A 16,402-nucleotide genomic window follows, 5' to 3' on the forward strand; every position below is an offset into this window, starting at 1 on the left:
GGCAGGAATTTTTAAGGAGATCATCACTATTAAAGAGAAGGCCCTTGCTCTGGATTTTAAGCCTTAGAAGGGACCTTAAGGGTAACGCTCTATTCTGCTCATTCTTAGTTGATGGAGGAGTAGGCAAAGTGACTTCTATTCTCAAGATGACGCTTCATACAGAACCTGGTGCCGCTGTCGTTCTAGCACGATCGGTTCCGTCTCAACTTCGAAGCCAAACTTGACAGGGTCATTCATGTCTTACTAGTTCTGGAAACAACAACCAAAACATATGCAAATTTTAAGGTCATGGATTCTTTCACTGCGGTTTCAGTTCAGCACTGTTGCTCTCATGTGCTTTCGGCAGAACCCAAACCCTCCGGAGGAGACTCTAAGGGCCTCCAGGCCGACCTGCCAGTCACAGGAGAAGGCGGGTTCTTCCCGGTGCCGCGCTCCCGGATCAGCTCTGTAGCTGAGCAGGCTGGAATGGGTGGTTCTGTGCCATGAGCTCTGAGCGCTGCTGCCAGGTGCTGTGAGAGGCGCTCAGGCAAGCTTTTCCACGTGGTGAGCGCAGGAGCAATGCACACAAAGGGGAGGAGCTGTCGGCTGAGCCGCGGGAGCTGGAGAGCTGGGTCTTCCCCGGGGGCTGGATGGGAGATCAGGCGGGTAGGCTAGCAGAGGACAGGCACGAGTGCTATGGAGATGCAAATCTCTGTAGTTCTGGAAAATGTCTGGCCCTGGACTGGAAGCCAGGGCCAAGAAACACTATGCTGTGTCCCCTCAGTACACTTCAAAAGAGAAGTTCTCACGTCACTCGAGACGCGCTAACCAATCAGAGCCTCTAGGCGAGCCTGCCCGGCAGAAGAGCAGAAGGTTCCTCTGGGTGCCCTGCTGCAGGTTCTGCTCTGTATCTGAGCAGGCTTAAGTGGTTCGGTGTGATTTTCTCTGAGCGCTGGTGCTGGGTGCTGTGAGGAGAGCTCAGGGAAGCTTCACGACATGGTGAGCGCAGGGTCACTGCCTGCAACGGGAGAAGCAGGCGGCTGAGCTGCGGGAGCTGGAGTTCTGGGTCCTGCCGGGGTTGGCTTGGGGAGACAGGCGGGTTGGCTCCTGGATAACAGGCTTAAGTGCTACTGACTGCAACTCTCTGCAGATCTGGCAAAGCTCTGGCCCTGGACTGGAAGCCCGGGCCAGGAAACGCTCTGCTGTGTCCCTTCAGTACCCTAACCCTGAGGGCGGGGCTCACGTCTAGACTCACTCGTCATCCAGGGCCTTCTGGCGGACCTGCCAGTCAGAAGAAGAGGAGGGTTTTTCCGGATGCCTTGCTACAGGTTCCGCTCTGTAGCCGAGCAGGCTTGAATGTTTAGGTAGGAAGTGCTCTTAGCGCCACTGCTGGGCGCTCTGAGGGCAACTCAGCAAGCTCCGTAGACTGGTCGCGGTGAGCAGGGGGTCACTGCCCACAACAGGGAGGAGCAGGCGGCCGCATGGCGGGAGCTGGTGTGGTGGGTCCTCTCTGGGGCCAGATGGTAAGTGGCGGCCAGATGCGGTCACCTGGGAGGTCTGTGGTGCTTCTTGTCACTCTCTGGACCCGGCAGTGGCCTCTGAGAAGCTTCACTGTGGAGGCTGTATCTGGGCATAGCAGGTCCAGCAGGGGCTGGTGTGTAGAAACATGCACGGGAGGATGCCAAACTCACAGAGCCCTAGTTTCTCTAGTATCTTCTACAGGTTCTGCCTTTAGCATTCAACATTTCAGTGTAAGATCCATTTGGAGTTAACTTTGTGGAGGTTGTAAAAAGCATCTCATGTGTTGGGTGGCACTCAGGTGTTAAGCTGTGATGTAGAAAAGTGTAACTGAGCATGTGACGGATTTGCCAATGCTTAGAAAATAATAAGAGACACCAAGCAGAATTTAGCTGAGGGAGGACCGCCTCTCAAACACCCCACAGGTGAACAGTGTGCTAACCAGGCCTCTTAGAGGTGCTACGATACACATATTTGCTCATCAGAATTGTTCAGAAATATGACTCCAAAATATGAAAAAGGAGACAGCACATATGTATAACCAGCCACTACTTCCATCCCCATTTCACACACACACACACACACACACACACACACACACACACACACTCAACACAATCCAAGCTTCTAACAAGCTGCTCAGTGGGGCATGACAGGTTCACAACCAACATCAAGGCCTGGTGTTCCTTGAAGCTCCAGTTTTCTTCTTGAGAAAAGCATAGTTTTGCCACATAGGCAAGACTACACCAGGCGACAACTCTCTGACAAGGAAAAAGACTGTTGTGTTGAGGGCTGGCCTGATGAAGCAGGGCTTTCTATGAGGCCCTCCTGTATGGAGAATGACAGAGCTCCTTCTGAAACCCAGGAGCATGCTTGGGAGAGGCAGCAACAGCCTGGAGACTAGGACTTGGGAGCTGTCCCTAAGGCCCCTATGCACTGGGAGTAGAGCTCCTTTTCTAAAGGCAGGAGCATGCTTGGGAGAGGCTGGGAATGGTCTAGAGCGAGGGCCTTTGGGGAGGGGTTGCTTCAGCTCCTGAGAACCCAACTCATTCTCTCACATGGGGCTGTGGTATCCATCCCAAGTCCACTGTGGCTTGGTCAGTAATGTTTTTAGATACCCTGTGTTCCCCTGTACAGCATTGTTTTATTATATGCCACGGACCACCGAGGGGGCTTCAACTGTGGCAGGGTCCTAGGTATCCAGGTGGGCACAGATTCGGCGCAACAGGCAGACGCACAAACGCTAGAGAGGTTTGATGCTGCTGCAATGACCCTTTACTCAGTTCAGTGGTTTATACAGTCATATCAGGAGCTAGTTATTGGTGGGTCTCCAGCAAGTGAAATACAAATCAAATCATAAAGTGCATAATACAGCAATAATAAAAAAACCAAACGTTCACTAAAAAACAGTGTTTCCCCTGAACCCAAGTTTACAGCAGACAGTGGTTAATCATCTAGACAGAGGCCAAAGCTTTTCTTAGACTTTGTGGTCATCCCATTTCATTTTTCAAGCTGTTTACTTTTAGTTTCTTGCTTCACCATAAGCCTGCTATTGTCAGCACGTCCTCAGGGCCCTTCAGGCCAGTTAATATATTTCATAAAGTACTCTATCCAATCTTCTTTTTTCTTCAATATCACCATCTTCTATCACGATCATCTCCTGAAAAATGTAGGAATCGGTAAACTTGTCACAACAGGTCTCTTTTCTTTGTCAGGGACATAGTGCACCAGGGAGGACGTGCACGTTGTATCCGTTCCCAAACGCTTAGGTCTCCATACTTAACACATTTCCCGTTCCTATTAACCCATCGTTCTGCATTTCTATCATATATTTTCGTATAGGGTCAAGGAGGACTAGGAGTGGCAGCCAGTCTGTAGGGACCCCGATGCTGAGGGGCTGTCACCACTTTTCTTTTATCCAATACCATACTGAGTCATTCGCTCCTTTTAGTGGGAACTCCCAGGACCACTGCATCATCCTCTGACCTGACTCTCTCTTCCTAACTCACCTCCTTTTCCTAGAAAGTGAACCCTTTATGCCTAACTCCATGTTTTGGGGCTGGTCCCTAACATTTCCTAACGTGGTATTTTTTCTCTCCCTAGCATCAACTTCAACAGAACTTTTACAGTCCTAGGGAGATTCTCAGTAATAGTCATATTCCTAGCAATGGTTACCAGACTCTGTTCTGCTTCATCATGTGATGTGTTCCTAATGGGAGCACTGGAAGCTGGGGTGGTCATGCTCCCCTCATGATCCGAACTGCTCATGTCAGTGGTTCCTGGAACAAGGATGTCCAGTGGGCCAGGCTGCCCACCACCTGTTCCTGCCATAAAGACTCCCTGCGAGATTAAAGTGAAAGGAACAGAAAGAAGAAACTGCCAGCACACAGATGGCCAGGAAATAGCTTGGTGCCCTCGAGCCCGGTTTCCACATCTTGGGTATCTGCCAGAGGCCTCCAGGAGACTTAGCTACATCAAGCACCTGCCTCGGGTCTGAACATGCTCCCAGCCTGTACGGCCGCATGTCACACGGCCTCTACTGGAGTGGGTGTGGCAATTATCCTCCTGAGTTAGTCCCCTTGTGTAGTGCCTTCTGCTGATGTCATAGAAGTCTCCCATTTTTCTCTATTTTCCCCTGTAAGTGGTACACAGGGTGCTACTAATAAGAAGCTATTCAGACTTATGCTATCACTACAGATAAGCAGAAAGTGTTCTTAGGTTTTTGGTTTTTTTTTTAACATTCACAGCCTTGGGCTCCTTGCCAACCTCCAGAGACAAAGTTGGGACATCTTGCTCACCAATCATCATTGTTTCTATCTCTTACCTTTCAAATGTGTAAAGCATGTTGCTTCTTTTAATAGAGTGTTTCCATCTCCCTCTCCGAGAGCATCCAGGACCACCAGTCTTGGTGAAAAGAGACAAGTCAGTGGAACTAGAGAACACTAGTTAGATGACTTCATCCTTCAGGTAGCATGAGCTAGAGGCAGAACTGGGGCTCTGTCCACCCCTGCCAAGAGCTGGCCTTCCTCATATCTCCCAGCCATTGTGGTTACCTAGTCCTTTTCACCCATCATTTACCCTCTTGCCTTCTCCGCCTGGCTCTCCCTCCTCCCTCTCTCTACACAGCTCAGCATCATGTCCACTATGGACTCTCCCATATGGCCCTGTTTCTGCCTATGCTCTCTCTTTATCTATAATAAACTTTTTACTCCATCATACGTAGGAACAGCCATGTCCTTTCCTGTATATTTCTTTTTTTTCTTTACCTTCCATTAACCACTCCCTGCTTTGAAATTTATGGTTACTTTTTGCTGTAATTCTTGTGTAGACCTTCCCAGCTATGAGTTAGTGTTGGAGGTTGGTCTGATGTATCTTGATGCTAATTACTGCTTGCTGTCTTTTTTTTTTTAAAGATTTGTTTGTTTATTTATTTATTACGTATACAGTGTTCTGCCTGCATGTACACCTGCAGGCCAGAAGAGGGCATCAGATCACATGGATGGTTGTGAGTCACTATGTGGTCTCAGGACCTCTGGAAGGGCAGTCAGTGCTCCTAACCTCTGAGCCATCTCTCCAGCCCTACTCGCTCTCTTTTAATGCTCTGTAACCTTGACTAAAAACATGTTCCTTTTGACCAATAAAAAGACCAATACAGCTGGGTAGGCAAATGGGCTAGACCTGACCTTGGGCTCTTGAAGACAGAGAGAAGAATCTTGGGGAAAGCGGGACGAGACAGGACAGAGCGGGAGGAGAATGACCATGGGATAGGAATGGACCACGTGGGCCCAGAGGAGGAATTCTGCAGTTCCTCATGGGAGGAGATGGAGAACATTAGCAAGTGCTTTGGGATTTTTGGATGGGAGGTGGCCAAAATAGAAATTACTAGAAGCGGATGGAAGGAGATGGAAAATAGGAGTTATCGGAGTACAGCTTAGGAGGTAATATCTGCCGTGGCCAGGGTAAAGGCTTACTCTAAACCACATCAGGTGTCTGAGTTTTCATTGATTTCTAGAGGGTTAGAAAATACTGCCTCACACACAGAAGAAGAGGAATCGGCTGTCTGGATGAGACCTGATAGGCTGTGGTCATATGGTGGGGGAGGAAGTCTAGGGGAGGGGAATAGGGTGAAAGAGGGAGGGAGGGTGGGATCAGGAAGATACAACTGAGCGGATAACAATCAGGATGTAATCTGAATACATTATTTTTTAAAAAAGAAAATACTGCTGTAATAATAAGTAGGCTACTAATAAATATTTACGAGGCTCTACTTCTAAAATTAACCACAACAAGGTAGAGATGGATGCACTGGACATTGAGTGTGTAATGGAATGTGCACACTAAGGACCTTGGAAAGAGGAACAGGAAGTGCTTTGGGAGACTGGAACATTCTATTAAATACCAACATCCCAGACTAGGCCTCTGTCTGCCCCTAGGGAAGAAGAAGAGAGCTGGGAAGGCTTCAGTTGTCTGCGTCATTTGATCTCTGGTCCCCCAGTATAGGAGCTGCTCCTGTCCCCAGGGCCACCTGGGTTGTCCAAGGCAGTGAGGGGCTGTGGGCAGGCCTAGCAGTCAGGAGCACCAGTGGGAGGTAGCTTGCAGGTTCTTTGCAGGATTCTCCTCAGCTGCCGCTGTGGCAAGCTACAAGGAAGGCTACATGGTATGGCATGGTGAGTGTGAGGGCCCTGTCTCCAGGCCGGGAGGAGCAGGTCTGTGGAGATATCAGAGTCTGATCCGCTGGGAGTAGGAGGGACCTTGGGTCATGAGGTCCATGTGGTGATCTGGGCAGAGCCCTTGACCTCTGATCCTCTCTGAGTGTGGAAATCTTCCTCTTGGGAGGGGTGGGGGTTGTGCATCCCTGGCAGGGGAAAGCAGTGGTGTTTATAAAATCACTATCAGGTGTGCACACACAGACAGCCGTTGCTTTTGGTGTGAAGTAGGAAGACAGGTTGGAAACCTGAAGGTCTCGTTTCCAGAAGTTCTGCATTTTGCATTCCCCAGTTTTCTGTGATAGATTTTATTTGTAGTTTAGAAACTTGGGGAAAGGTTATAGGGAGCAACCTTCAGCCATACTAGATTAGAATCTTTTTAACCTTTCCACTACCACCAGGCACAATAGCATGAATCAGGGAAATTCAACTCCTGGGTACAAAAGTAGTTTCTGTGATGCAGGGGTGCCCTGGACCACTCCAGCCGGATATGGGGGTCCGTGGAACAAGGGGCTTCGAAGACTTGGTGGGTAAAGCTTCGGTGGCGACGAACAGAAACAAACACAGAGGCAGTTTGAATCTGAGTGTATTTCACAGCTTTTAGGCAAGAATATTTATACCCAGTGAAACAAGTATGTCTTTGTGGTTACAGCTCTTGGAAGATGGGTTCAGCGAAGCAGTCAGGGATAGAACAGATAACATCATTGTTTTGTGTTACTTGGCACAGTAAAGCATAAGATCATCCAAAGTTGGTAGCATACTACCAAGAGCAGGTAAATCAATTCTTTCTTTTTTTTTTTTTTGGTTTTTCGAGACAGGGTCTCTCTGTGTAGCCTTGGCTGTCCTGGACTCACTTTGTAGACCAGGCTGGCCTCGAACTCACAGTGATCCACCTGCCTCTGCCTTCCGAGTGCTGGGATTAAAGGCTCTCCAAGACTTTCATAATGAAGACGTATTGGATTTTGTCAAAGGGTTTTTCTGCATGTAATAAAATAACTGTGATTTTTTTTCTTTCAATTTGTTTATATGGTGGATTGCACTGATGGTTTTTCATGTGTGTTTAGCTATTCCTGCATCCCTGGGATGAGGCCTACTTGATCATGATGAATGGTATATTTGATGTGTTCTTGGGTTCAGTTTGCAAGTATTTCATTATTTTTTCATCAATGTTCATAAGGGAAATTGGTCTGGAATTCTCTTTCTTTTGTGAGTCTTTGTGTGGTTTAAGTATCATGGTGAGTGGCTTCATGAAATGTGTTTGGCAATGTTCCTTATGTTTATATTTTGGAATAGTTTGAGGAATCTTGATATTAGGTCTTCTTTGAATGTCTGGTAGACTTCTGTGCTAAAACTTATCTGGCCCTGAGCTTTTCTCTTTGGGAGACTTTTGATAACTGCTTGATAAGATTGTTTAAATTGTGTACCTGATCTCGATTTAAATTTGGTAAGTGAAATTTATCATGAAAATATTCCATTTCCTTTATTTTTCCCAATTTTGTGGAATGCACGCTGATGGTTTTCTAAAATATCCTCTGTGTCTGTTATGTCTCCCTTTTCATATCTGATTTTGTTAATTTGGATACTCTCCCTCTGCCTTTTAGTTCATTTGACCAAGAATTTGTGTATCTTATTGATTTTTCTCAATATTGGTTCTTTGCATTGTTCTTTTTGCTTCTAATTTATTGATTTCAGCCCTGAATTTGATGATTTCTTGACATCTATTCCTCTTGGAGTGTTTGATTCTTTTTTGTTCTAGTGCTTTCAGGTGTGCTTTTAAGTTGCTAGTATGGGATCTTCCCAATTTCTTTCTTTCTTTCAGCCTTAAAAAAATCATTTATATTATTACACATATATACAATAAACTACATATAGCAAGAGCAATCATGAAACAACCAGGAATTATATATGTTTCATTTATGGTCTTTTGCCTATTTGTATTTGACAACTTTGAAGAAAACATGTTTCCTATCTTGGTGAATCTAAAATTCTGAATGTAAATCAATATAATTTTTTTCATGAAAGTGCTTAGTGCTATGAATTTTCCTCCTAGTACTGTTTTCATTGTGTTTCAAAGCTTTGGGTATCTTGTGCCTTCTTTTTTTTTTTTTTTTTTTTTTTTTTTTTGTTTGTTTGTTTGTTTGTTTATTGGTTTTTTGGTTTTTCGAGACAGGGTTTCTCTGTGTTGCCTTGGCTGTCCTGGACTCGCTTTGTAGGCCAGGCTGGCCTCGAACTCACATCGATCCGCCTGCCTCTGCCTCCCAAGTTATGGGAATAAAGGCATGCGCCACCACGCCCGGCCCATTAATTTATTTTTTTTTTAATTTCATTCTTTACCCAGTTGCCATTATATAGGGAGTTAAACAGTTTCTGTGACTTTGTAGGCTTTCTCTTGTTTCTGTTGCTGACTTCCAGCATTAATCCATGGAGGTCTGATAAGATACAAGGAGTTTTTTCAATCTCTTGTGTCTGTTGAGGCTTGCTTTGCTACCGAGTTAATGGTAGATAGTGGAGAAGGCTCTATGAGGTGCTGAGAAGGTGCTTCTGTGTGTGAGTGAAATGTTTTGTAGATATCTGTTAGGTCTATTTGATTCCTGATGTCTGTTAGTTTCATCATTTCTCCATTTAGTTTATGTCTGGATGATCTGTCCATTGGTGAGAGTGGGGTGTTGAGGTCTCCCGCTGTTGATATGTGGTGCCCCTTGCTGGGAGGATTTGCTGAAGGAGGTGGGGCAGGGGGATGTTTCCTTAAAAATCTGTTTTCTTGCATATGCTATCTGAAAATGTACATTTCCTCATACATTCATCCAGTCAGTAGCCATAGGAAACCAAATGCAAAACAAGCATCCTTCAAGTGCCTGGTTCCAACCAATTATGAATGCCTGTCCCGGAAGCCCCACCCCCATCCCCAACGCGAGCAGGTGCTGCCCTAGAGACATACAGCCTTTGTTCTCCCTGATAAAACCGAACTACCCCCTGAAGTGGTCCTAGAGTGTCTGATCTCTGTTGTACTTGTTTTGTTCCTCTTGCCTGGGTGGGCTGGTGGCCAGCAGGCCTCCAGGGAAGGGGAGAACCACGCTTTGTGGCATTTTGGAGGGGAACTTATGGAAGCTTTTAAAGAAGCCTTTCCAGATTCCGTAATTGGGAATGCAACTTGAGTGTATCTACTGTGTTGTGGTTGAAACTTCTCAGTCCGCTTCCCTTTTGTGCTGTCCTGCCCTCCCCAATACACGCTCTATCCCTAACTGATGAAAGATACACTGGAAGCAATTGCTATTCAATGCTGAGACACGTTGCTGTCCTGATATTTGTGTAGTTTTAGTTTGTTGGTTTTGGTTTTGATTTTGAAGATGCAGTTTTTCTGTGTTGCTCTGGCTGTCCTGAAGGTAGGTGTGTAGACCAGGCAGGCCTTGACTTTAGAGGTCCAGTTGACTCTGGCTCCAGAGTGCTGGGATTAGACACTGACCAACGTGTCTGGCTTGTTTTATTTTTGTACTATTAACTGATGGGCATGGAATGTGGGTTTCTGTACATGCAAGCACATGCTGTTGTGCTGATTTTCATCTACATCTTGAATTTTGAAATTTGGCAGAGAGTATATTCTGTTTCTCAGATGGCACGTATTCATGACACTAATGATGCCTGAGCCTTCTGAGTCATTGAATTGAAGGTGTGTGACATTCTTCCTGTCAGTTATATTTGTTTTGAATGTTTTCGAATGAATAGGAGTGTTTTGCCTCTTTGCATGAATATGTAGGTAATGTATGCCCAGTCTTCACAGTAGTCAGAAGATGTACCCAGAACTCTGCACGTGGTATAATGGACAGGTGTGAGCCCCCATGGAAATCGTGGCAGTTGACCCATTATTTGCAAATCAGCAAGAACTTTTATGTGAATATCTCTCCGACCCTATGGTACCTATTAATTATGAAGATTTTTATTGCTCATATTTTCATCTGCCCATTTGTAACTGTTTAACTCTGCGTTCCCTTTCACTAAGGCCACATTTATGTTACAATACAGAACTGCAATGAATGTATAATTCTTAGAAACTTCAGTAAAGTACCTCTGAGCTCTTTATCTTTTTTGTTTGTTTGATTTTGCAGGGCAGTCAGACTCTTAATATATGTACCTCTTACTGTTGGGAGCTGGTTGCATAGACCAGGCTTGCATCCACCTCAATGAGATACACCTGTCTCTGCCTCCTAATTGCTAGGATTGAAGACATGAGCAGATACACCCATCTTGCCCATCATTTTTGTAGTAGTCTTTCATATAATTTTTCTGGTTTGTGCTCAGTGCTGTTGATCTATCTGCTTGCCCCCTCCCAACCCCTCGCACCACTGTTAATTGGCGTTTCTCTTGCGAAGCTATATCCTACTCGAAGGGTGCAGCAATGACAGAGATGAACCTCATTATTCAGTTTCTTTCTAAAATGACTTGGTGATTGTGTTATAACTTCCATGTCAGGTAATAAGTAGCGGAAGCACCAGAGTTATATGTCAATGAAGTATGTATTTGCAGTGTTGTCATATCAAGCTTTTTGTTGTACACATATATGGGATATTTTAGGATTCATTGACCCACGATGATGTGAATGTGAACTTCACTCGGGAAGAGTGGGCTTTGCTGGATCCTTCCCAGAAGAGTCTCTACAGAGATGTGATGCTGGAGACCTTCAGGAACCTCACTGCCATAGGTAAGATAGTGAATTTTCTTTCACTTTTTAAAATAAGGGAACAACTGTTTCTTTGTTATTGATGCTTTTCTATAATTTCTATTGAGAATGAGGAAGAATGATATGAATAAATCAGACAGGAAAGTAAGGTTCACTTAATATAGAAAGTTACATTTTGTCTAACTTCCAATAATATATCACACAATTTTTTGGTGTTATATTTTAGGCTGCAATTTGGAAGACCAACATATTGAAGAGCATTGTAAAAGTTCTAGAAAGCGTGGAAGGTAATTTACATGTGCAAACTGGTATGAACATGCCTCTGAAGAAACGTTAAGGTATCCTGGAAGTTTGAAAGAAAAGCAACAGGCTAAAAGAGCTTTAAGATTATCAGTGATTATTAATTCTCACACAAGCATGTACCTCATGTCAACTGTCTGATTTCCGTGTGTAATGCATTGCTCTAAATAAAGAAGACAAGGAACAATGCTTAGCAGACATCATCATTTGCATCGTAGCCCCATAAGAACTAGGCTGGAGAACTGCCAATCTGTTTCCTTTCACACTAGTTAGATATTGCAAAAGACACAGAATAGTAATAAGTCTGTCTCTAAAACCCTTCTTTTTCTTTTCTTTTCTTTTTTTTTTTTTTTTTTTTTCTTTTGGTATTTTGAAACAGGGTTTCTCTGTGTAGCCTTGGCTGTTCTGGACTTGCCTTGTAGACCATGCTGGCCGCAATCTCACAGAGATCCACCTGCCTCTGCTTCCCCGGGGCTGGCATTAAAGGCGTGCGCCACCACCGCCCAGCATCTAAAGCCTTCGAATAAGCCAATAGTCCACAGTAAAGCTGGTGTTACTCATATACTGTAGTGATGTTGCTGAATTTCTGGAGAGGACAGTTTATGAGAATCAAGAATGTTGTTGTAGAGAAACTTCAGTCTCTTTGCCACATGTGTGTGAGGAACAAACATTTAAACCATGTGACTGTGATGTGCAGCCCTTTATTCCTTATTCTTTTTTTAAATAGTTATAGCATATGTCCTAGAGGATGCAAGCCACGTGAGCATAGGGATAGTGAAAGAAGCCACAGACCTCCCTCCCTCCCTCTCTCTCTCTCTGTCTGTCTCCCCCCCCCCTTCCTCTCTCTGCCTGAACAATTAGCAAACATGTAGGAGTGCCCCCTTGAGTAGACTTTTTGAATGTGATACCAGTTTACAGTTAATTGGTTTTTCAACTTTATTGGGAACATCCACAAAATTGCACTTAAAAATCCCCATGAGGTGGCTAGAGAGACGGCTTAGAGGTTAAGAGCACTGACTGCTCATCCAGAGGTCCTGAGTTCAATTCCCAGCAACCAGATAGTGGCTCACAACCATCTATAATGTGATCTAATTCCTTTTTTTTTTTCATGCAGCCAAGCACTGTATACATAATAAATAAATAAATCTTGGAAAAATATTTTTTAAAAATCCCCATGAGTACTAGGAATATGAAAATTCTCCTGTTTGTCCTGGTTCACTTTACAAATGTAGTATGACCGTACTATAGGAAAATTTATGAATGCAATCAAGGTAGAAAGGTCTCGGTTCTTCCAGTTTTCTTTAAAAATGTAGAAGTTCTAATATAGAAGAAAAGGATGCTATAAATGTGAGCCACGTAATAAATTGTCCGTTATCTTCAAAGAGGCAAACGAACCCACCATGGAGAATGAATATAAACTAAGTGACAAATCTTTAAAATCTGATTCCTCTTTACCGTAAGACCAGATATAAAATTAATCCATACAAATACAGGCATTCATGAGTATGATGAATGTTGTAAAGCTCTCAGATGTGCCAATTATTTTTGCAGGCATGAAAGACGTCATACTGGCAAGAAACCACCTGAATATACTCAAGATGGTAAATCCTTTGGCTATCAGAATCATCCTCTAAGGCATGAAAGAATACATACTGGAGAGAAATCCTGTGAAGATATTCAGTATGGTGAAGCCGTTGCATTTCACAACAGCCTTCAAATACATAAAAGAACACAGACTGGAGAAAAACCCTATGAGTGCAACCAGTGTGGTAAAACCTTTTCACGAGGCAGTTATCTCTCAAGACATGAAAGAATACATACTGGAGAGAAACCATACAAATGTAATCATTGTGATAAAGCCTTTTTACGGCACAGCGGTCTCCAAATTCATGAAAGAACACATACCGGAGAGAAACCCTATGTATGTAGTCAATGTGGTATAGCGTTTGCACATCAAAATAATCTCCACACACATAAAAGAACACATACGGGAGAGAAACCTTGTAAATGTGACCTATGTGGTAAGGCCTTTGCGTGTCACAGTACTCTCCTGTCTCATAAAAGAACACACACTGGAGAGAAACCCTATGAATGTAATCACTGTGGTAGAGCCTTTGTACATCACAATCATCTTCAAATACATAAAAGAAGCCATACTGGAGAGAAACCCTATGAATGTAATGAGTGTGGTAAAACCTTTGCACATAACAGTCATCTCCGTGTACATAAAAGTACACATACTGGAGAGAAACCCTATGAATGTAATGAGTGTGGTAAAACCTTTGCACGTAACACTCATCTCAAAGTACATAAAAGTACACATACTGGAGAGAAACCCTATGAATGTAATGAGTGTGGTAAAACCTTTGCACGTAACAGTCATCTCAAAGTACATAAAAGTATACATACTGGAGAGAAACCCTATGAATGTAATGAGTGTGGTAAAACCTTTGCACGAAACTGTCATCTCAAAGTACATAAAAGTACACATACTGGAGAGAAACCCTTTGAATGTAATCAGTGTGGTAAAACCTTTCTATATAAAGGTCATCTCCATGTACATAAAAGTACACATACTGGAGAGAAACCCTATATATGTAATGAGTGTGGTAAAACCTTTCTATATAAAAGTCATCTCCATGTACATAAAAGTACACATACTGGAGAGAAACTCTTTGAATGTAACCAATGTGGTAAAACTTTTGCATGTCAGAGTTATCTTCAAAAGCATGAAAGAATCCATTCTTGAGAGAAACCCTATAAATGTATTCAATATGCTGAAGCATTTTCACATTTCTATAGTCTTCTCGGTCAGGAAGGAATTCATATGGGAGAGAAACCTTGTGGATGTATTTAATATGGTAAAGCCTTTGCACTTTTCTGTAGTCTTCATCATCATGAAAGTGTGTATAGTGGAGAGGAATTCTATGTAAGCGATGTGGTAAAGCCTTGTGTTGTGGGTTCTGCTGAGATCCAACACAACTCAAGGACCACATTAATGCAAATGACAAAGATTTGTTGTAATCAAGTTGCTACTGCTCGTTCAGGGTGATGGAACACAGTGGGAAGCTGAACGGTGGCGCCTTGGCCCACTCCGCAGCCCCCCACATCTTCATACCGTGACTCTTGAGCCAGCATAGACAGCTTTTAAGCTTGAAAACCTCGAATAACTATGCCAAGTTACAGCCACATTTTCCACCGGTCAGGATTTAGGAACAGGGGCTTTCCTATGTGGTTGCTCTATGTCAGCTGATACAGAATGTAGGTTTTAGAGTCTAACCAATCGTATCAATATGTTCTTTTGTGATTAGGAACAGGGATTATGTTTTGAAGAACAAAGATAAATAGGAGAAGTCCTGGTTAGGAACAGTCATGTTTTGGGTAACAAAGGATGAATAATGGAAGCTTGTCAGGTAATCAGAACTCTCCAACTCCTGTGGGGCCTGGGAACTTGAGCACAGTTTTACCCTGTGACTAACAGGAGGCAGATAAGAAGTATTTAGGACCAGTTTCTTTTGCTTGTTCTGACATTTGCATATCACAGTCATCTTCAAATACATAAAGAACAGATCGCATAGGGAAGCTATGAATAAACATAGTAGTGTGTAGTAGTGGTCTTCAAAATTATGAGAAAATGTCGTATACTGCAGAGAAACCCCATAAAGTTAGTCACTGTGCTCAGTTTTACACTTCGTGGTATCTTTATACAAGAATAAAACCTTTGATGTGTATTCTATCTGTTAGAGCCTTTGCTTATCACAGTAGTGTTTGAAGATCATAAAGAACTCACACAGAAGGGAGTTTATGTCTATAAAGGATTTTGGAAGAAAAAACTCCTGGAGAAAAACCCTTAGAATGTAACAGTGTGGTACTATGTCATTGCACTTTCATTCAGTGACCCAAGATTATTTTGGAAAGAAATGTGACAAGTGTCAACAATCCCTTCAAACATTATGATGTCCCTCTTTATTTTGTTTGGACTTGCAAACTCATGGACAAAAGCCCCAAGAATTTAAACAATAATGTAACCCTTTTAGATTTTACAATTCTTTTCAGTTGTGTGAAATAACTCACCCAGGCATAACATGTTACGGGTTTGTATTGGTGCCTTTGCTGTTGTTGTAATTAAACCCAATGTCTATGGCAACTTATAAAAGAGTTGATTTAATTTGGCTGATGGTTCTAGGTGGGTATGGGGTCACCATGAAAGTGGTCACGCAGCCAGTGTCACACATGGCAGCTGACGCAGGAATCTCAGGGCTCATATCTTCCAGCTCCAGCATGAAGTAGAGTGGGGACTAGAAATGGTGTGTGGGTGTAGCTCTCAAGCCCACCCCAGGTGACACATGTCCTCCAGCAGGGCAGCATTTCCTAAATTGTCTGAAGTGATATTACCAAGTGAGAAGCATTAGCTTTCCTGACTTCAAGTCTACAGGCTTGCCTTCTGTTACATGAACCAATACATTATGAAGAAACTTGTGTAGGTAAGCCTTGAGGTACCTCAAGAGCTGAGTTACAGGAATAAATGCTTACACAAGGAAAACATTCATGAGTAAAATTTTATTTGTTTAGCAAATTGTTTTAATTTAAATTTTAGACGTCATTGCAGCTTTGTGTGTGTGTGTGTGTGTGTGTGTGTGTGTGTGTGTGTGTGCATCTCTGATGAAGAAACATTAACTTGTTATCTGAATACCCTACAGTAAAGAAAGGAGTTGAAAATTGGAAAGGAATTTACAGATGTGAAAAAATTCATTGTATGGCTTGATTAGCTTACTTATTCATATCTCTGTGCTACTGTTTAAACGTGTCAGGACGGGGGCCTGGAGAGATGGCTCAGCGGTTAAGAGCACTGACTGCTCTTCCAGAGGTCCTGAGTTCAATTCCCAGCAACCACATGGTGGCTCACAACCATCTATAATGTGATCAGATGCATACTGTATACATAATAAATAAATCTTTAAAAAAAAAAAAACCTGTCAGGACATGGTTGTCCTCGGACTGCAAAGAGATGTGTCTACCTTGCCTCCAGAGTGTTTGTGAGGCGTCTGTGCAGGAACTGACTTACATTATAAGTAAGTATTGTAATCATGAATATTACAGCTAGAAAACCTGTTCTTTTGGTTGGCTTCTATAGGAATCAGTGGTTGAGCCTGCCTCCTTAGGTAACCTAACCAGGACACAGGCTCTGGCCCTAACTCCAGGAACAGCGGGCCCCCATCAGCTG

At 43.4% G+C, this 16,402-nt stretch overlaps 1 protein-coding gene across 2 annotated transcripts; it reads left to right on the forward strand.

Moving 5' to 3' along the window:
• Nucleotides 1-713: 713 nt before the first annotated feature.
• Nucleotides 714-14,039, forward strand: LOC311585619 (uncharacterized protein). Of its 2 annotated transcripts, XM_084761044.1 has the most exons (5): nt 714-978; nt 1,443-1,502; nt 10,773-10,899; nt 11,105-11,165; nt 12,730-14,039. In XM_084761044.1, exons 1-5 carry the CDS (start codon nt 976-978, stop codon nt 13,925-13,927), a joined length of 1,449 nt encoding a protein of 482 aa, XP_084617170.1. In that variant the 5' UTR covers nt 714-975; the 3' UTR covers nt 13,928-14,039. The 2 variants fall into 2 exon arrangements, with proteins under 2 accessions (XP_084617170.1, XP_084617171.1); XM_084761045.1 differs by lacking the exon at nt 1,443-1,502.
• Nucleotides 14,040-16,402: the final 2,363 nt, after the last annotated feature.

Source organism: Acomys minous (genome assembly GCF_964271855.1).
Source record: "Acomys minous genome assembly, chromosome: 16".
Taxonomy (NCBI): domain Eukaryota; kingdom Metazoa; phylum Chordata; class Mammalia; order Rodentia; family Muridae; genus Acomys; species Acomys minous.